General features: G+C 42.5%; 1 protein-coding gene across 7 annotated transcripts in view; it reads right to left on the bottom strand.

The window, feature by feature from the left end:
• Positions 1–2,103: 2,103 nt before the first annotated feature.
• LOC147015705 (phospholipid phosphatase 4-like) overlaps positions 2,104–22,355 on the bottom strand; it is a 103,341-nt gene continuing 83,089 nt past the window's right edge. For 6 of the 7 annotated variants that reach the window (XM_085848133.1, XM_085848134.1, XM_085848132.1 and 3 more), the window contains one exon: positions 2,104–14,747. In XM_085848133.1, the coding sequence (XP_085704259.1) occupies positions 14,590–14,747 (158 nt within the window). In that variant the 3' untranslated portion in view covers positions 2,104–14,589. Of the gene's footprint in view, positions 22,285–22,355 lie in introns of all 7 variants that reach the window. The other variant, XM_085848135.1, reaches the window with a different exon arrangement.

The raw sequence follows: 22,355 nt of genomic DNA, 5'->3' as shown, positions 1-22,355 counted from the left end.
GCGCCACACCCCATGATCCAGTGAATCCATGACTCCCCAGGCCCGACCCAGACGTCTATTGACCTCTGACTCACAGCCAGCAGAGACATGAATATCACTGCCAAGGTAAGTGAATCTCTCCACGACCTCAACATCCTCACCACAAACAGGCACAGACAGGACAACAGCATCCAAGATGTCATTGAAAGCCTGGATCTTAGTTTTGTCCCAAGAAACCCGTAATCCCAGCACCTCGAGGGCCCCGAAAAGGGTATCTAAAGTCTCCACAAAGATGACTGCATCATCTGCGAAATCAACGTCTGAGATCTTGACATTCCAAAACGATGCACCGCAGCTTGATCTCTCCGACATCCTCCCTAGAATCCAGTCCATACAAGTGCTGAAAAGTGTGGGGGCCAGTACACACCCCTGACGAACTCCAGTAACAACTGGAAATAAGTCTGAGATGGTACCACCACATTTCACAGCACTCTCAGTACCAGAGTTGAGTTCAAACATCAGATCGATCAGTTTTGGTGGCACCCCACAAAGACCAAGAATCCTCCAGAGGGCAACCCGAATCACTGAATCGAACACTTTACAAAGAACATAGGCTGCAAGCAGCCCCTGCCGAAACTCTCGTCTGCATCCGGTGAGGACCCGAATAGCAAGGATACGGTCAATCGTTGACCTCTTTGGTGTAAAGCCTGACTGGTCTGGACACTAGTGCTCAAGCAGATGGTGGCGAACCCTATCAAGAATTATCCAAGCAAAGACCTTGCCCGGCACTGAGAGCAGCGTCACCCCTCTGTAGCAGTTGCAGTCTTGGCGATCACCCTTCCCTTTCCAGAGAGGGACAACAAAGCCCCTCTTCCAATCAGTTGGAATGATGCCTGTGTTCCAGGCAGAGCACAAAACTGTATGCAACGACACGAGTGCAGCATTTCCACCAGCCTTGAGAATTCCAGCATGGATGCCACAGATCCCTGGAGCTTTACCCCATTTCAACCGGTTCACCGCAGCCTGTTTCCACAAACGAAGGTGGACCACAGTTGATTGGAGGGTCAGCAACAGGCATTGCAACACCCTTGACGTCCAACTCGACAGCTGGTGGATCAGCCTGGTACAACCGCTCAAAGGAACCGGCCCAGCGGGCCTTCACTTCAGACTCCTCTGTCAAGAGCTTACCACTCTCTGCTCCAACTGCAGTGCTCCGAGGGATGAGCTTGGATGAACGCAATGCGTGAATTCCCCTGTAAGCGGGATGGAATCACCTGTCCACAGGTGATGCTCTACCCCCTCACAGATTCCTCACACATAGGCCTCCTTGTCCACCCTTCGTGCACGTACAGTTTTACGCCTCAGCTCCCTGAACAGCTCAGCTCTGCCATTCACCCTGGCCCTGCGACTCTGGTCAATGGTATCCAGTGTCCCTTGAGAGACAAAATTCTTCTTTTCCCTGCGGTGAGTTCCAAGACATCCACCGGCAACATCAAGGATGGTGGTCTTGAAGGCACTCCACAACTCTTTAGGACCCCCCCAAAGCACCCAGACCCCCCAAATGTCCACTCGGCCTGTTTGCAAACTCCTCGGCTACCCTCTCATCCTTGAGCTTTCCGAGAGATACGAGAATTATTAAATTTTTTCAAGTGATTCTTCGTCAGTGGGAGAACGTTGTGTAGCACGAGTTGGGGGAGTTGTGGACGAGTTCTTGGAGCATTGGGGGAGTTGTGGACAAGTTATGGGAGCATTGGGGGAGTTGTGGACGAGTTGTGGGAGTTGTGGACGAGTTATGGGAGCATTGGGGGAGTTGTGGACGAGTTATGGGAGCATTGGGGGAGTTGTGGACGAGTTTTGGGAGCATTGGGGGGGGCTGTGGACGAGTTATGACAAAACTAGGTGGATGAGTTTGTTCGGTGAGAAGAACAAGCCGATTCGATTTTGGTTCAGGTTCGAATCCAGATCCGACCGATCAGCAGGATACAAAATGTAAACTGTTCAGCGTGGTGGAGGTATGTGCTCTACCGAGTATTGCAGTTAAATGTTTGACCCTCGGATAAAATTCCGAAACATCTGCAAGCAAGGAACGTTGCTGGTGATGCAGGTATAAATGACAAACCAGTGAACAATACAGAATTGTTTATCGTGGTGGCGGGGAGGGAAACAAACGAGCATACTCGCACATGCAGGTTTCAGAAATGCACGAACAATGTTCAAACTGAGCAATGCACGTTAACGATTCCGAACGAACACCATGATAGCAATGAGCAAATGGACGAGCAGCCTCACATTGCAGGAGGAATATTGTTCGTGCAAAAGATAAACAGCAAAATTCACAACATGAGGCAACATACCATGTTTGCATTTGGCAACAACAGCAGCAGCAGCAAAACAAAAAGAACAAAAAAAAACAATTGGTTTTCCTTTTCAAAATCAACACATTTAAGGAATGAAGAGAGTAGCACAAGCCATTTTCACAAGGAACACGCGTGTGGGTTTGGTCCATCGTCAGGTCCACTTTGTGAGTGCAAGTGCATTGAACTGATGTATTTGGGATGTGTGTCAACTCGGTACGTACAGACTCATTTGAGAGTGGTTCAGATTTTACCAGCAAGTGCAACAACGGTTACCTTTTTTTTGCGGTTAGAAACCTGTTACAGCAGAAATGCAACCACCAGTTCGTCAGGCACGAACGTGTGCATGAATTGATATCGTATTCACCGATTCGGCTTCGGTGAGAAGCTCAAAGAATTGAAAAGCAAAACTACAAGGAGGAAATTAACAATATGATGATGCAAAGACGTGCAGGGGTGGGACATGAAATATGGCTGGGTGCATGTGGGAGATAAAACGTGTTTTGTAACTTGTTGCAACTTTTATATTTAAAGTAAACGTCCATATAATCACAAAAAAGTCCTTTAAACTAGACGCAATTTATCATGGTGTGCAATCAATACGTTTGTTGAGTTGCAACATCATTATCGAAAAGAGAAATGGGGTTCAGTTATCAAGAAACATTAGGTGAACAAGTTGTAAAAAAACAAACAAACAAACAAACAAACACATACCTACATCCAGACTTGTCAATTCCCATTAAGCATCAACTGAATTCTGGATGGACCAAACGAATTCCGATGAACCAAACGTGAATTTTCGTGAATGCTTCCATAAACAGAACTTGATCAAGCAATTCACAAGAAAGAGTCCATTTTTATGTTCAGTTATACAAGGTTTGGTCCAACAAGGTCGCTAAGAGGTCACACACCTTTGCCTGACCTGACTCTTAAACTGTCAGATCGGTGCTTCATAGGCGTGTAGCATCAATAAGTGCACCTCCTCCTCGGACTGATGTCAATTGACATTAAGCCGGGTGTCCCACCTGCCAGCATCAGCTAGTGGACGTTAAAGATCTTTCACAAAGAGTAGGCGAGTGATCGTTGGCACCCTGGAACAAATTACAAATTTCTGTCCTCACTACCGCTGGGAAGGAAAAAGCAAAACAGACTCAATGGTACTGCAGTTAGAATGTCCGCTCGCTCTGAGTCTGGTCAGTCGGCATATTCATTTTGACCCTGCGCAAGTCGAACCAAATAATTTAAAAATGGTACGTGCCACTTTCTCGCTCGATGCTCAGCATTTAGAGGATAGAGCATGGAAAAAGACTGTGGGTTTTGCATCCCCTTGGGGACGGGGAGGTGGGATTTCTTCATAATTGCCCTGATGATTGTGGAGAGAAAAGCAACGTCACAAGATGGCATGACATAACATCCAAGATATTATTAATAAGATTACCAAGATACTCACAATAGTCCAATACACAATGTTTTTATATTTTAAAGTACAGTATACGTACATATAATCTGTAAGAATACCATTTTCTTAACAATTACAAATACCAGTTGGCCAGTCAAAATCCTGAAATACACTTAGAACGGCATTTTTCTTACAACTTTGTATCCCCTCTAGATGTCTTTTACATGACTCAATGTTTTGAATGAGATGAGATACCATCTCAGCATTTGACCTTGAAGGGCAACTTCAAGGTCGTTTTGATGAAAAATTAACCAATGTTGGAATTTTCTCGTAACTAGCCCCTTACCTTCTAGTAAATGTAAATAAAACTTTATACTCCATCCAGATGTATTCATTTGACTCAAAATTATCAAATAGTGCATTATTCCAGCATTTGACCCTGAAGGTCATTTTCAAGGTCATATTGAATCAGTGTTAAGTCCGCCGAGTGCCATTCTTGTTTCACACGACTGATGGTCCAGATCAATGGCAATGTCAACCTTGTGATGAGATAATCTAAAATATTTTTGGATTGAATAAACAGTGTCCGTATTAATTATTTCAGATTTTCAGCAGGTAACCTAATTGGAAAATCATTTTTTCTTTCAGCTTCTGATTGAAAATGAAAGCATGGAGGTCAATCAACCTACTTCATTAAAACGCAAAAGGGAAGAAGATGAAATTTCCCATGGTGCATCACTTACCAAAAGGACAGCGATGAACGTCCGTGTCGCTCTCCATCAGATGATAAAAGGATCAGGTCATTAAATGTTTCCAATGAAAGACGAAAGCTCAACGATTATGACTCGGTACATGTTACTGATCGTTTCACTTGACTGAAAGTGAACTGTAGTAAGAAAATCTTATCGAATGGAACAAAACTTGCAACTGGAAATTCACAGCTGAAAATAGGCTGAAACAGCTGAGTCATTCCATCTGAAATCACCAAATTTAAGAAAATGTTCCCAGTTGACCCCTTCAGATTTACTTTAAACTTTCATAAAATAGTTCCCAGGTATCAAAATGAAGCTGCGTAAAATTTTAGGTCCATAGATGCGGTCAACTCCGAGATATTGAGGGTTGAAAATGTGGTTGTGGCCCCATTTTTATGGTCGTTGCGAGCATCACAAAATGAACGGCTACTTATAAACTCCCACAACTTTTTAAATATTAATGCTAGAGCCTTGAAATTTTCAGAGATTATTCTTCTACAACTGCTCTGCAAGAAACAAACATAAAAAGGAGTATACCTCTATTAATTTTTATGACCTGATCAGTTGAAATCCAGAAAAAAAAGTTGGTTTTGTATGAAGACCCAACTTTGAGACCCCATATATTTTTATTGACCCATCCCAGAAGCTTTAAATTTTTTCAGGTAATAACTGTGTGGTAGTAGTATTCAAATACATGTTTACTTTTCTTAATCAGTCATATATAATACAGTCATGATCCCTCAAAAATTGAAAATTTTCATTTTTCCCCAAAATTCAGGTGAGGATTGCAAATATATGACAAGGTATACCACTTCAAATTGTTCACCAATGGAAAGAGCATATTCAAGTTTACAAAAGTGTCAAATATCAAAGTGGAAAAAATGTTTCTATCAATATTTTAAAAATATTTGAATAAATGATCTGCCAGTGCTGTGCAGTGTGCACGTTGTGTGTGCTATTTAATGAAGTCCTTTTACATGTAGTACATGTATATACAATGTACATACATATCATCCGCTATTAGGATACCATGAACACAATACTTTGAAATATGAATTTGTAATTCTTTGTTTCTCATTTGTAAATAGCAAGAGCTAAACTCATCTGGCTGGGGCTAAAAATAGAACTCAGGAATAGTGGCTGATCTGCTGTCAGCAGTGTATATAGTTACATTCAAGGGAGGACATTTGTTGGGTTCCTTTGGTCTATGACTATGTGATGAAAGTTTTTGATGCTCCCCTAACGTCAACTGGGAGGCAGTACAAGCTCGCACCTAACTTGGAATCGCAGATCAAGGACCTATTCAAATTATTTACGTGAAATGTTTTATTACATTGTGATCGCAGTATGTGATACATTTTTGCATTATTAATTTTAACCATAGAACTAATCATTCATGATTACTATGGTGCCCACACCATGCACACACTTCATGTATTCACGACTGTGTTAACAAACATTTAAAAAAAAAAAATAGAAAATATATTTAAAAAAAATATGCCACTGATATTTGACACTTTTGTAAACTTGAATATGCTCGTTCCAATGGTGAACAATTTGAAGTGGTATACCTTGTCATGTATTTGCAATCCTCACCTGAATTTCGGGGAAAAATGAAAATTTTCAATTTTTGAGGGATCATGACTGTATTATATATGACCGATTAAGAAAAGTAAACATGTATTTGAATACTACTACCATACAGTTATTGCATGAAAAAATTTCAAGCTTCTGGGATGGATCAATAAAAATATATGGGGTCTCCTGGGGGGACAGATCTCCTGTTCCACGGATCTCCTGTTGTCTTTGTTCCCCACTATTTTGTGCTTCCCTCTCCCACCCCTCTTGTTTCCTGCCTTATTAAATGTTCTGTGTATTCAGTCTTACACGAGCCTTGACTTGGTGGACAAAAAAAACAAAAAACAATGACAATCAGTCAAAGAAAGTGACTAAAGGGACACAGACTCCTGCTAGGTTGAGGCTGAAGTCTGTGTGGCCACTCCGAGCAGTCGGAATGTGTGCTGAAAAGGATAATGACTGCACCTTCTCCAGCGAGGAAGGGGATCCTTGCCTCATGAAAGGACAGCTGTCTACACCAAAGCAAAAAAGGTGTCGCCTGTTCCACAACCAACAACTACTCGGTTCCAGACAAATCGGAGAAAAATAAATCAACAGAGCGTGAGCTTCGAGGAGAAGGAAATCATCCTCCACTGCAAAGTTTATTCTATGCATAAAGCATGGGGGACTAACGGTGGAGGAGAAAGATTCATGAACCAATTTAGGGAAAAACAAAGCTGTCAGCCAAGGCCGAAGGTGTTCCATGATCGAAATTCAATTCAACAGCATCAATGAGGGAAAAATACTTCACCCAGGAAAGAATAAAGGAAATAACTGACAAAGCAAGACAACAAGCAACGGAATACAAAAATCGGATGACCCAAGGAGAGAGAATCAGCGTAAAAATGAAATGCTGGACAAAGAAGGAAAAATGGACCTTAATATGGGCAATGGGATATTCCAAACGAAAAGGTGTGAGAAAAGGAAGTGTGATCACCTGGGAACAGATATTCTGAAGACGATGCCCTGATAAAGTTAATTTTAATCAGGCAATACTGAACTCAAAGAAAAAGATCGTCCAAGGGAAAATATTCACAAAGGAGGAACTAAGAGTCAGAGATGAACAAACTGACGACGCAATAAGAAATGACCGGTCACCTGTAAATGGTGACCGACCACCAACGTTACAACTTGGGTTTTTGAGGCGACGGTTGGTTCTCTCCAGGGGTCTCTGCGGACTTTCTCAAAAATAAGTTTCCGGTCGTTGTTCATCGCGTTTTGACTTTATTTTGTTGCCTCCATGTTTACTGTGTGTTCCTCGTTGATTAAAAGCACAGTGATTCAGAGAATTGTGAAGAGCAGCTAAAAAGGAGGGTTTGTTGTGCACAATATGATGTGTATGCAGCATCAAGAAACAGGAAGTTGACCCTGAAACGTGTTGGTATTGGCTTCACCTTACACCAAACAACAAGATCAGAATGTCTTGTCAACCTCCTTTATTGTGCTGGACATCCCACTTGCATGGATACTGTTCATAGAATTGATTCAACTTGCCACTGGCATTTTTGACAAGTTTCATGAAAAGGGTGTCTATATCCCTGATGGCATTGTCCCTCGTCACTTGATTCTTGCCTCATGCGACAATATTGATGTTCTCGAGGAGACCATTGATGGGGGGAGGGGGGGGGGAAATGAAACTTTTCCACTGCACACAAATGATGTCATGGCAACTGCTCCAAGGAGAGATAACAGCGACGTACACATTGACTATGAAAAGTCACTGAAGCACAACATTCTACAAAAACTTCACCATCTTTATGAAGCAGCCTTGCCAACAGGGACATGAGTCATCATTTTATGATGAAAAGGAGATCCAAAGAAACACTTGGTTTGAAATCAGTGAGGAAAGAGCAAAAGCCAAACTGAAGAATGAAGCATGCATTTTGAGTCGTCTGCACAACAGTGTTAAGCAAACGGTTCCTTCATGGTTTACCTTCACTGCAGCTATCAGTCCTGACAATCCTCAGATCACAACACAAGGAATGATGCCTATTTTACATATGCTGATGATACTGACACTTTCACCACTGTGATAAACAGATGCAGACATCGCCACTTACCTTTGGTCAGAATAACACCATGACTGCCGTGGACTAGCTGCTCTACAGCAAAAGTTAAATTGCAAAAGGCAAACAGATTTGTAAATTTGAAATCAGCAAATGGTTGTTCCAAAATGAGATGACAGATCGCCTCTAGTTTGCATTGCATATAACTTAACCATTGCAGTATCCGAATGCAACAAGGAAGAGAGCAATCAGAGATTGTAGACCCTCGCCAGGACTTATTTTGTGTGGTGTATGTGTAATGGTGTGTTACATAATAAATAACAGACATAACTAGAACTGTCAATTTATAACTGCTGGCAGTGATGACCAGGTACCAAGACATCCTGATTTGATGCAACCCTGCTTTGGTTGGACACCTGACCCTGACCCATGACGTTTATTATAATTCAATTGAATTCGCAGTGGGATGAAAATAAATTTAATTCAATTCAACTGAATTTAGAATGGGACTAAAATAAATTCAATTCAATTGAATTTAGATTGGGACTAAAATAAATTCAATTCAAATCAAATGGAAGACCAAATAAGTACAGTCCTGTATTGGAGTCATCAGGAAGAACCCAAACAAGCAAAAAGCAAAGTTGAAGTCATCATGAGGAACCTGAATAGGATTCATATTTGAGCTGCGACTCCTCTACCTTCAAACCCATCCAGGCACAGACAAGTGAGCCTTATTCAAAAAAAGATTAAAAGAAGAACCCAGATCAAAAAAAAAGTTAATAATTATGCCTGCCAGACCATGTGTCTGATCAAGTTGAAATTTAAAACATGTATTCCCCATCACTACGAGATCATAATTGTGAAGTTTCATGTCGAATGATTAAGCGGTTCCAAAGAAAACATTTAATATTTTTCTTCAATTCAATATGGCTGCCAAACCATGTGACTTTTAATATCATTTGTGTGAACCTTTTTTTTCCTCATGGATAGGCGGTCATACGTGTAAGGTTTCGCCTCGATCTGTTCAGCCACTTCAGAGAGGAGTTTTGAAGGTTTTTTTTTTTTTTAAAACAAGATGGCTGCCGAATCACGTGACCGATGACATCATCAATTTTTTTTTCTGTGGACCATTTTATCCCTATAGTCCAGCAGCATAGTCTGATATTTCAGATCAATTGTTCAAATTTGCATAAAAGCACCAAAATTGGTACACATGTAGAATAATGTATTCCGAACAATTCTAGATATGGAGCCACCCGAGATTGTGCCTTGGTCAGCTTCGCCGACCATTTTCCAAAATGGCTGCCATTCTACTTTAGCGAAATTGGCTATATGCTCTTATTTTCTTATTGTATTGGTGGTAGATATAATATAAGGAAAGTGTAAAATTCAGTAAATTGACCATGAAAATGCGTATTCAAATATTATGAGCCAGTATTTTCGGTAAAAAAAGCCATTATTTGATTTGTAAATTGCTGCTCTCCTGAAACTTTTCGCTGAAAAGTACCCATTATTGCCTGGAGAACAAGAGTCAAATGATATTCATCACATTCAATGGGTTTGGAATCAACAAAAATTGCATTATAGATTACATACTTTACTCTATTTCGAAAAGGGAACTGATAATCGTGATAATGCCAAACTCAGAAAATGTAGTCAAATTATTTCACACTTCACTTTGAAGTAGCTACGGTTTACTGTCTACTACCATTCTACCAGGACACATGGTACACACATACATCAGTCTAGTACAATATGAGTTTCTGAGCTCAAGTGTACTGGCTCTGGATCAAGAAGTTAACACTTTTACAAGCAATGCGACTTTGCATTTGCACATTCTAAGCTTGGCCGATATCTCAGTCTGTGTCTACTGCGTCTGTCTACTGGCATTCTCCTTCGCAAGCACACAGTCCAGTGCATTGCAGATTGGCCTTCTTGCATTTGCAGCGGTTTCTACAGCCTTCTTTGCAGCCGCACGACACAAGCTCGAAGCAGCTTTTTGAAGCCTCAGGGAGTGTGGTCCAGAGCGGTTCGTAGGACACACCTCTGTTTGCCGCCAGCCCCAGCTTGGTGATGGAAGCACGGGTTGAGGGACCAAGACCTGCCCCCAGACATAGCCACCCTGGAAGACTGATCTCTTCACATGCTGTTCCAAAGCATTGTAGGTAAGTGGGATGCACTGGACGGAGTTCCTCTTGGCGAAGTTTCTTTCTGGCCCCGTTGACGTCCGTATATGGACTGGTGCGGTCATAGAGGAGCACCACAAATCTTTCAATGCAGTGCATTGTGTCATCCTGGATGTTGACTGGCGTGGTGGTCAGGGTCACAAGAGAATCTGTCAGTTCTGGAAACGAGTTCCATGTGGCCCAGGCAGATTTCTTCCCATGCCCCACGAATGCTGATACCGTGTCACATCCGGTCATGGCGTGGAAGACAGGGAGGGCACGTGCCTTCTGTGGACCGAGGGAGGCAGCTATTTCATGGGCAGGGATGTAGCGGTAGTTCTTGTCCGTCCCAAAGGCAATCCAGAGTTCATCCACGCATGGTAGTGCCTGGGCTACCATCACCTCCAAAACGACGATGTCGGTGTCTACGGTTCGAACTTGAATCCGACAGTGGTCATGTTCTGCAGCATGGGCCACATGTAGCATGATGCGAGTGTCCGCCTCTTCTTGACTGCATGGAGCCAGAGAGCTTTCATCTTCCTGCCTTGGAAGGCAGATGACTGCTTCATCATCAGTGACTACCAGCTCCTTTGCCTTGTCATGGAAGGACTGCACCAGCACATCGGACAGGAAGGTGAAGAGCTCCACCTTGTTTGCGTCGACACGTAGGAAACTCTGCCAGTTTCCTGGTAATACTTCTGAACCTGTTACTGATGCTGTGTGCAAAAATGGATTTTCCAATAAAAATTACCATTTTTCCCCAATACAATGGTTGGAAACATAATAAATCAACACAAATGACATTTGTATTGTTTTCCTTTGTAAATGCACATCACATGGAGTATTTATCACCTCTGAGAAACCTACAAAGAGAATAACAACGACAGATATTCCATGTTGTTAAAATAGAATGGCGGCCATTTTGGAAAATGGCCACCAAAGCTGACCAAGGCAAAATCTCGAGTGGCTCCAGATCCAGAATTGTTCAGAATACATTAGTCAACATATGTACCAATTTTGGTGCTTTTATGAAAAGTCTAACAATTGGTTTGCTATGCTGCAGTACTACTAGATGACCCTCAAAATTTTTCATACTGATCAGATGTAGCATTCTCCATATGCAATTATGATGTCATAATGAAAGCATCTATGATGTCATAAAAAAAATCACACTTATTCCACATGAGGAGTACTTGCCATGTGCCAAGTTTCAATTTTTTCCTTGGTGCGGTTTCAGAGATACAGAGGTCCAAAGTTCTCTGTTTTTCCAACATGGCTGCCACACCATGTGACCTATGACATCATAACTATCAATCAAACATTCCACATCAGTGCAGAATGGTGAAAATTTCATCTCAATCCAACAAGCGGTTGCGGGAAAAACCACTAAAGTTCTGTACAGACAAACAAACGGACATAAATGCAATACCCTCTCTTCCGGTGAGGGTGATAAACTAAGTACAATTTGGCTTACTGCAGACTCAAATAAACCTTTTTATATAATACTTGTGTAAAGCCAGTCAAAAATGATGAGACCAAGAGCAGACCACCACCCCCCCCCTTTCCCCTCCCAAATCACAGCATAGTTGGAAACTATAAAGGCACTCAGTAGTGCGTACCTCCGCCACGTAATGCCTGATCCACGATAACTTATCGGGCCCAATACATTTTTGAAATACCATGCTATACATTGTTTTTGGCCCTATCTCTCAATGGTGAAGAATCACTTCAAAAATGAAATAATTCTCGTATCCAGATCCAGATTCGGATCTTCACCAAAATCGAATAAATTCATTCTTGCGACACACTCAACCTGTCCAACAACTTTCATCCGAATCCGTCCACAACTTTTTGAGATATTATGCAATATATCGGTTTAGCCCGATTTCTCAATGTTGAGGAATCACTGAAAAAATTATCAGATCTGGATCTTCGCCAAAATCGAATCAATGCTTCCTTATCACACACCCAACGTGTCCACCAAGTTTCGTCCGAATCCATCCACAATCTTTTTGAGATATCGTGCTATATATCGTTTTTGACCCAATCTCTCAACAGTGAAGAATCCCTTTAAAATTCTAGTAGTCGGATCCAGATCTGGATCTTCACCAAAATCTCATCAGTTTGTCCTTGTCCCACACCCAACTTGTTCACAAAATGTCATCTGGATCCGTCCACAACTTTTTGAGATATCCTGTATACAAACAAACAAATGAAATTGCTCGTTGAGCAAGGAATTGCCGGAATAACTTTGTCATATCTCCATGATCTCTGAAAAAACAAAAACCTGGAAATCAACTTGGTTTTTATAAGTTGATAGTGCTACTGTTTAATGAGTTATTGCACTTAGTTTGGTCATGATCATAACTTGGAAGTCAATCACACTTGAAATGGCGTTTTATCGCAATTTGAAATGTTTGACCCGACCCCCCTGACATTCGACCCCCGACCGCTAAGAAGGGTGTTGGTGTGACACCCCAATGAGACGTATGGTTGGATGCTGTATTGGAAGATGCACATTTTGGATTTGGTTTGAAGTCGATACGACCATTTTAGCGGACATTATTGCGAAAATAAGAATTTCGGTTTTTTTGGTGACCTTGACCTTTGACCTAGATTCACCAAAAACGACAAGTGTCTAAGTTGGACCATGGCCGACATCTGTACCCAGTTTGGTCATAATAGCTGAAACGGTGTGGCTGTAACAGGGTAAACAAACACACAAACAAATAGACAGACAGACAGAGAGACAGACAGACACAGAATGACACACACAACCGACCAACATAATTGCCGAAATCCGAAGGATTCCGGCAATTAACAAACAAAAATTACGATTATTTTAGAAACATATTTATTATCAAAGTGAAAGCGGAATTTCAAATGACTCAGTAAAATTTCTCACCAGTATATATTTTCACTGCAAATAAATATTACGAGTCTCACATCTCGTGTTATAGTTGTGAAAACAACTGGAATGGTCATGCAATCAACCCAAATTCAGATGGGTGTAGCAAAAGTTTTGGACAGCATAAATTCACCTTTCCAGAGTGGAAACAAAATGGCGAATGGCGCTAACACTGATATTGCGTGTGCTCCCTTTCAGTTGACGAATGTGACGTCACTTCTGTGAACGTGAGGTCAGTTTCTCCGTGACAGAGGAATAAATGTAATAGGACTTATATACATAATACTGCATAGTGAATGTCGATAATAACCTTTTATGCACAAGTGGGACCTAAATATGGACATGTAATAATCCATCTCACAGTGACATATATGTTCTCCATAAGCACTTGTAATCATATGCAAATAAATGTAAAGAAATACCCTCATTGAAATTGATAGTGTTATTTTTCAGCAAAGTAACCGTGAAAATGATACATTCAAAGTCACATGTTGAGATGTTTTCTCCTTTCTTTTAAAGCTTTCAGTTGTCTCGAAGACATTTAAGTGGGCCATCAATCATTTGTTGCATTTAAAACAATGAAAAGTGTGGGCTATTTTAAAGAAAAACAACTATTTTAGTTAATTTCTTGTCTAAATGACCTTGAGATTGACCCTCGAGTTCAAGTGCTGAGATAGCATCTGAGATTCAAACCATCGGGTCATATAGATTCAAAACTAAGGGCCATAGTAACTTGTAACAGAAAATGCCGTTCAAACTTTTTAAAGCATTTTTCTAGGTTTGGCCAGCCGACGATACATTTCCAGCACCAGATATGGAAAAATGTTTTTTTTTAAAAATCAACGTTGGCATTTCTACAATGGATTATTGTGAGTATCTCGTTCAAAGAACTCTTTGAACACTGCGTATTTTTCTTTGTGTCCTGCCGATCAAAAGGTAACAGAGATTTCCATTCAATCAAGTTTCTGATTAACAGAAAAGGTCATGGAACATAATATATGTCTGGTTTAACCAGTCGACTGTACTTACACGTAATATTTCAGTGACACTTGTCATGGTTCCGTGACCTTTAAAGCATGTTATAAGAGATGTACACAGAGGCAATCAATCCACAATCCCTCCTGAATGGTCTCCTCGTTGTAATAAAATTCACCGTTTAAAAACCGAAAAACACTCAAAATGAACAAAGTCTAAAAAACAAAAACCTGCACGTACCAAGGCCAGTTGGTTACATCTTCCAGACCAAATTTGTTGTTCATCAACCTGTGATCAAACCCAGAGGTGCACCTACCAATTATCAATTACATTGTTGTTTGAAGTTATTAAAAACTGGGCACCAACAATATCGAATTATGCTGTTTTACAATTGTGAAGAACCAGGGAGTATAACAGCAAAGGGTGGCAAGGCTTCACACAAAGTGCCCTTCAGTAGACTCGACCGCACTGGTGTGTCGCAACTTGACGGAGTGAACCGGGGACCCTGCGTGAGTGCCTGACAAGCTTGGGTAGTACTGCCTGTAGGCCAAGAAGGCGCAACCAAAGCCGAGCAGCGAGCCTACAACCACGTCTGAAGGAAGTGCAAAATACACAAGCATGAAGATCATTTGTAAAAACAGGATAAATAAATATGCAGAAATATGCAAGGAAATTGGTATTTTTTGATCATTTAGCCCTTGCCAGAATCATATCCACATACAATGAAAGTTATTTCCTTAAATTAGTTGGCTTTGTCAGGTCAGGCCAGATTAGATCTGTGACTTGCTACAGGTATTATATAAACCTGTACTAACCTGTTCCATGGTCGGGCTGTCGGTGGCTAAACCGTCTTCCCCACCAGGGCTGTCGGTGGCAAAACCGTCTTCCCCACCAGGTTTTTTAGTGAGCAGGGTGTTTGGATATGAACACCCATCAGGATTAAAAACAAAACCTGTCAAAGGGTGGAGGAGCTCCTTGTGAGCCAATGGCCATCCATATCTAGTGCCCAACTGTGTCTGCGGACGGCCTCCTGCAGTTGGGTTACTTCTTATGAGGAGGTTGGTGGCAGGATTTGCACTCCGGCCACCGTAAAACCCTTCATTCCGCAAAACGCAAAAACGCAAAGAAATCTGAAAACCCACTCCGTGGGAGTACCTCCTGTGCAGCTTCCCTTCGCAGGGCAGCTCACCGGATGACGGGATTGGGGCAAAGCCTTCGGGACCCCCAATCTTTGATGATAGGAGGGAAACCACGGGGTAACATTCCCGGGTCAGATTGCGGGAGAGTGTGTCGGAGTGGTGCTGAGTTGTCGTCCACCAGACGGCGATCTCCTTGGGTTAACCTGAGGCGGTCCCTTCGGGTGGGTGCCTGGAATGTCCTATCCCTAAGAGAGGATGATCACCTGTCTTTGTTATCATCTGAGCTCAAGCGTTTGGACATCGGGATTGCAGCTCTCTGAGGTTCGGAGACCGGATTGCGGCGAGATAATGGTGGGTGGTTACACCTACTATTGGTCTGGTCACTCTGATGGTTACCATACCCAAGGAGTTGCTGTAGCTGTGTCCAATAAGCTGACTCCAATGATAATTGAGGTAACACCAGTCAACGAGCATATTATGACAATAAGGATTCGTCACTCCTTGGGTGTCATTTCCCTGGTCTCTGTTTATGCTCCGACAGAGGCGAGTGATCTCACCGTGAAGGATGCATTCTATGCCACACTCGAGTCTGTGGTTGATCAGTGCTCCAGACGAGATACACTTCTAGTCTTGGGGGATTTCAATGCATTGACTGGAACTGATGGGGATGGTTATGAGACATGTGTTGGTCCCCATGGGTCAGGAACTATGAATCAGAATAGCACAAAGTTCTTTGACTTTGCAAGAAGTCATGGACTTAGGGTGGCTGGTTCATGGTTTCAGCGCCCACAAGCTCATTACTGGACTTGGTATTCCAACACTGGCGGTGTGGCAAAGGAGATTGACCATGTCCTCCTTGATGGTCGCTGGAGGATGATCCAGAACTGGAGGGTCGACCTGAGTGCTCAGTTCCTCAATACTGACCACCGTCTTGTTGTAGCAACTGAAGTTGCACCTTAAATCCAGGATAATGGTACCATCCCAGCCGAGGCTGCTCAAGGATTAGAGGGCAGCTGAGGACTTTGTGAACAGGCTGAGTGGGGATTTGAGGAGTCTGGGTGCTTTGGGAGGTCCTGAATAGTTGTGGAGTGCCTTCAAGACCACCGTCCTTGATGTTGTCGGTGGATGTCTTGGAACTCACCACAGGGCAAAGAAGAATTTTGTCTCTCAAGGGACACTGGATACCATTGACCAGAGTCGCAGGGCCAGGCTGAATGGCAGAGCTGAGCTGTTCAGGGAGCTGAGGCGTAAAACTGTACGTGCACTAAGGGTGGACAAGGAGGCCTATGTGTGAGGAATCTGTGAGGGGGTAAAGCATCACCTGTGGACAGGGGTTCTCATCCTGCTTACAGGGGAATTCGCGCAATGCGTTCAACCAAGCCCATCCCTCGGTGTACTGCAATTAGAGCAGAGGGTGGTAGGCTCTTGACAGAGGAGTCCGAAGTGAAGGCCCGCTGGGCCGGTTACCTTGAGCAGTTGTACCAGGCTGATCCCCCAGCTGTCGAGTTGGACGTCAAGGGTGTTACAATCCCTGTTGCTGACCCTCCAATCAACTGTGGTCCACCTTCGCTTGTGGAAAAACAGGCTGCGGTGAACCGGTTGAAATGGGGTAAAGGTCCAGGGATCTGTGGCATCCATGCTGAACTTCTCAAGGCTGGTGGAAATGCTGCACTCGTGTCGTTGCATGCAGTTCTGTGCTCTGCCTGGAACACAGGCATCATCCCAACTGACTGGAAGAGGGGCCTTGTTGTCCCTCTCTGGAAAAGGAAGGGTGATCGCCATGACTGCAACAACTACCGAGGGGTGACGCTTCCCTCAGTGCCGGGCAAGGTCTTTGCTCGGATAATTCTTGATAGGGTTCGCCACCACCTGCTTAAGCACCAGCGTCCAGAGCAGTCAGGCTTTACACCAAAGAGGTCAACGATTGACCGTATCCTTGCTCTTCAGGTCCTCACCGAACGCAGACGAGAGTTTCGGCAGGGGCTGCATGCAGCCTATGTTGATCTCTGTTAGGCTATGAGCCAGACCCCCCCAAATTTACCGGTCGGTACCATACAGATGGAGTCAGGCTCATTGTGATTTTTAGCAAGATATATCCCTAGATATGAAAAAAAGTGATAGCAGAGTATAACTCTCGGCCATCTCTGTTTTATCACCCGAAATATTATTATACGCTCGCTTCGCTTCGCCAAAAAATGTGATTTTGCTAAAATTGGAATAAATTTTTTTTTAAGGACCACAGAGTGCCAATAATTTGCATACTGGATGCCAACGAATATAGTAAGAGAAATATAGAACATTTATGGGGGTTATTTGTCAAACTTTTGATATAATGACAAAAAATGTTAAGTTTAGTGAAAAAGTGGCCAAAATCGCTTCGAGTTCAGAATTCACATTGTACGTTTTTGTCAATATTTCAAAAATAAAAACTCCAAGATTAACATTTGACCCCTCAAAATCTTCGCAAGGAACCACTGCATTGGAATATATCATTACTTTGAAATATGGTGGTTGTTTGGGGCACATATTTTGGCAAAGTTCAACCATACCCCCTAATTTTGATATTTTGGAACAAAACATATATTTTGAATATTTTAGGTTTATTCGTCTACTTTTGGTATCTCAGTGTAATTTTTGGTTTTACTATTTAATATTACAAAAAACTAGATAAATATGCAACATCCCAGATGCAATATTTCACAAATTGAAACATCTTCATATTTTAAAAATGCCTAAAAGTAGTGGATAGCCTTAAACATTACTGTATTACCCAACTAAATTGTTATTTCCTTTTGTCATTCCAGATAATGTGGTAATGGTGGCGGTGGTGGTGTTAGTGCTTGCCTAGTATGTGTAGTTGCTAGTACAATCGCAATGGAAGAACAAACCAGAGATGACGCCGAAGAGCCAACTGGAAGACACTGTATAATTCACAAGGAATCACTGAGTATTGATCCAAATGAACAACTTACCAGTCCACAAAGTTTTGAATCATGGAAAACCCTAATAAATGCTGCTCAAGTAAGAGATCACTCCCCTATACTTGACATTGCTAAATCGGTGACAGACAAGGAGATTCCAGTGATCTTCTACCACAGGAAATGCAGGAGCATTTTCACGATGAAGAGAGATCTGGAAGCCCTTAAACGTAAAACAGATCCAAGCTCAACTGAGGAAGCTGTTGCTGGGTGTTCCAATGCTAAGCAACCGGCAAGACGATCCTCATCAGAATCACGCATCTATGACTACACATGCATTTTCTGCGAAAATGTCAAGAGATACAAGGGAACGTCAACTCAGGAAAAACTAGTCCAATCTGCGGAGTTGAGATCGGACCAGAAGCTTCGAGCTTGTGCAGTCCGCAAGTGTGACACCAAGCTTTTAGCCATAACGAGTAGGGACATAGTTGCTGCTGAAGCACATTATCATGCTTCCTGCTCCAGGGACTACTCAAGACCAGCACCTGGTCTCGATACAGAGCCTGCTCCTTCTCAGGAGAATGATATTTATCTCGAAAAGCAAGACGAATCATATGCAGAACTGTTTCATTATATGCGAACTGATATCGTTCCCAACAAGCAAATTGTCAGAGTTACAACGCTTACAGAGAAACTGCGAACGATGATGTCTGCCAGAGGCATACATAGTCTAACAAAATCCACCAAGAAACATCTCCGTCAGAAATTGGAACAGGAGTTGGGAGACTGTATTCAGATTTTCGCTGACACAAAAGGAAAACTTGTTGTTGTACCTGATTGCATAACAATGCAAGATATCGTCAGTGAGTATTGCGATATGGAAAGGGAGCTGAAAACTTGGAAAGATAAATCAACAAATATCTCGAAGATCATTGATCAGTCATCGTCATTTTTGAGAGCAACAATAAAGGATGAGAAAAAACCAACAACCTGGCCCTATCACCAGTCTGACGTGGAGAAGGAATCATTCACTACACCAGAATATCTTTGACGGTTTCTTATCGGTCTACTAACTGGTGATCCAGAACACAAACACCCTTCACGGAGAGTAACAATGCTCACAGAATCCTTCAGTCAAGATGTGGTATATGCAGTGACATGTGGTGTGCAGAAGCCACCAAAACATATACTGCTTCCATACATGGTTAAAACACTCACTGGGAATACGGAGTTGATACGGACGTGGAACAGATTAGGCCATGGGATATCTTACTCTCAGCTGGAAGAAAATGACACAGCCTTGTGCTTACAGAAGCTCGCAGCTAATCTAAATCAGCAGACACTCATACCAACAAGTATTCAACCATATACATTTACCAACTTGGCATGGGACAACATTGATAGATTGGAAGAAACATTGAGTGGAAAGGGAACGTCACATCGTGTGAATGGTATCGCGGTACAGGCCAAAGTTTATGGACCACATCTTCTAAAACAAGCGCTTCCTGAGATAGCCAAGAAAAAGCAAAGATCTTTGGATTTTTCTGATCACGAATTGACAACATACATTGCTGGACAGCGTGTTGGACCAGTTGCTTACAACAGACACGAGCATAGCAACAGAATACACAGCTACGAACAAAAACCTCATCTGGATACTTGCTCGAATGACCGACGCAGAGAAGCGACGCATACCAAGCTGGACGGGTTTCAATATAAACACCAGAGATTCTCTGACGGTCTCAAAGGATGTTGTTGGTTATATGCCCATGATCAATGCTCCAGCTAAGGAATTGACTACAGTCACTGAAATATTAAACCAGTCAGAACTGGTGAGGATGGCACTACAGTTAGAGGAGATTGTCGTAGTGTTGGACCAGGCGTTATACGCTAAGGCAGCCAAAATCATCTGGAAACACACAGACAAGTATTCACGAATAATTCTCCGTCTGGGTACTTTCCATACAGTCTGCAATATACTCGCAATTCTAGGAGCTCGTTTTCAAGATGCTGGTCTCCGGGACCTGTGCATAGAAACAAACCTCACAGCGGAAGGCTCACTTGCCAGAATATGTATGACGTTCATTGTAATTTAAAGTAGCCCGATACATAAAAGGATAGGTTCAATTTATAAGCATTATTTAGTATGTATTTAACTTAAATGCCTGTAATCTGTGTCAATTGTGTTAAAAATTGATTGGCAATAACAATGTATAATAACAAGGCGTATTTGTTCGAGAGTTCAGTTAATGATAACATAATTATGATAAACCTAGAGTGTGCAGCAATTTTGCATGGATTGTGAAATATAATGTACCTGATGTTACATACCTACTTTAGGATACTAGCTACTACCAAAAATTACACTGAGATACCAAAAGTAGATGAATAAACCTAAATGTTCAAAATCTATGTTTTGTTCCAAAATATCAAAATTAGGGGGTATGGTTGAACTTTGCCAAAATATGTGCCCCAAACAACCACCATATTACAAAGTAATGATGTATTCCAATGCAGTGGTTCCTTGCGAAGATTTTGAGGGGTCAGATGGTACTCTGGGAGTTTTCATTTTTGAAATATTGACAAAAACGTACAATGTGAATTCTGAACTCGAAGCGATTTTGGCCACTTTTTCACTAAATTTAACATATTTTTTGTCATTATATCAAAATCTTGACAAATAACCCCCATAAATAGTCTATATTTCTATTACTATATTAGTTGGTATCCAGTATGCAAATTATTGGCACTCTGTGGTCCTTAAAAATATATTTATTCCAATTTTAGCAAATATCACATTTTTTGGCGAAGCGAAGCGAGCGTATAATAATATTTCGGGTGATAAAACAGAGATGGCCGAGAGTTATACACTGCTACCACTTTTTTCATATCTAGGGACATATATCTTGTTAAAAATCACAATGAGCCTTACTCCATCTGTATGGTACCGACCAACCCCCTTGGCTCGTAGGCTATGTAAAGCATTCGATTCAGTGAATAGGGATGCCCTCTGGAGGATTCTAGGTCTTCGTGGGGTGCCACCAAAATGGATCGATCTGATGTCTGAACTCTACTCTGGTACTGAGAGTGCTGTGAGATGTGGTGGTACCATCTCTGACTTATTTCCAGTTATTACTGGAGTTCGTCAGGGGTGTGTACTGGCCCCCACACTTTTCAGCACTTGTATGGACTGGATTCTAGGGAGGACGTTGGAGAGATCAAGCTGCGGTGCATCGTTTTGGAATGTCAAGATCTCTGACCTTGATTTCGCAGATGATGCGGTCATCTTTGCGGAGATTTTAGATATCCTTTTGGCGGCCCTCGAGGTGCTTAATGAGGAGTCTGAGCTGCTGGGATTATGGGTTTCCTGGGTCAAAACTAAGATCCAGGCTTTCAATGACATCTTGGATGCTGCTGTCCTGTCTGTGCCTGTTTGTGGTGAGGATGTTGAGGTCGTGGAGAGATTCACTTATCTTGGCAGTGATATTCATGTCTCTGCCGGCTGTGAGTCAGAGGTCAATATACGTCTGGGTTGGGATAATATTCACTGGATAATGGGGTGTGGCGCTGCCGGTACCTGTGCGGGAAGTCGAAAGTCCAAGTCTTCAGGTCCTTGGTGCTTCCAGTCTTGCTCTATGGATGTGAGACTTGGACTCCGACCAAGGATCTGAGACGGAGACTTAATTCCTTTGGTACCAGGTCTCTTCGGAGAATCCTTGGCTATCGCTGGTCGGACTTTGTGTCCAATGAGCGGTTGCTGAGAGAGACTCAAATGAGATTTGTTACCTGCATAGTCCGTGATCGTCAGCTGCGGCTGTATGGACATGTGGCTCGTTTTCCTGACGCTGATCCTGCTCACCAGATTCTCTCAGCGAGGAAGTCTCGTGAGTGGAGGAGGCCAATGGGCCGACCACGTGCCTCGTGGTTGCAGCAGGTTGATCGGCATCTCAAGGAGATGGGGATGGGCCAGGCATCTGCCTGGGGGAAGGCCGGATGGAGGCCACTGGAGTACCGGTGGAAAGTGTACGCAGCAACGCGCTGTTCTGGCGCATGCTCCCATACCCGAGCTGACCTTTAACGGCAGTAGCCCATTGCAGCAATTACACATTTTTTGACATATCAATTCACTTCCAAATGCTATTT

The sequence above is a fragment of the Eptatretus burgeri genome, chromosome 12 (assembly GCF_056783735.1).
Source record: "Eptatretus burgeri isolate ZD-2024b chromosome 12, Ebu_testis_v1, whole genome shotgun sequence".
NCBI lineage: Eukaryota > Metazoa > Chordata > Myxini > Myxiniformes > Myxinidae > Eptatretus > Eptatretus burgeri.
Note: the sequence above shows the minus strand (reverse complement) of the source record. Positions and strands in the feature narration are given on the sequence as shown.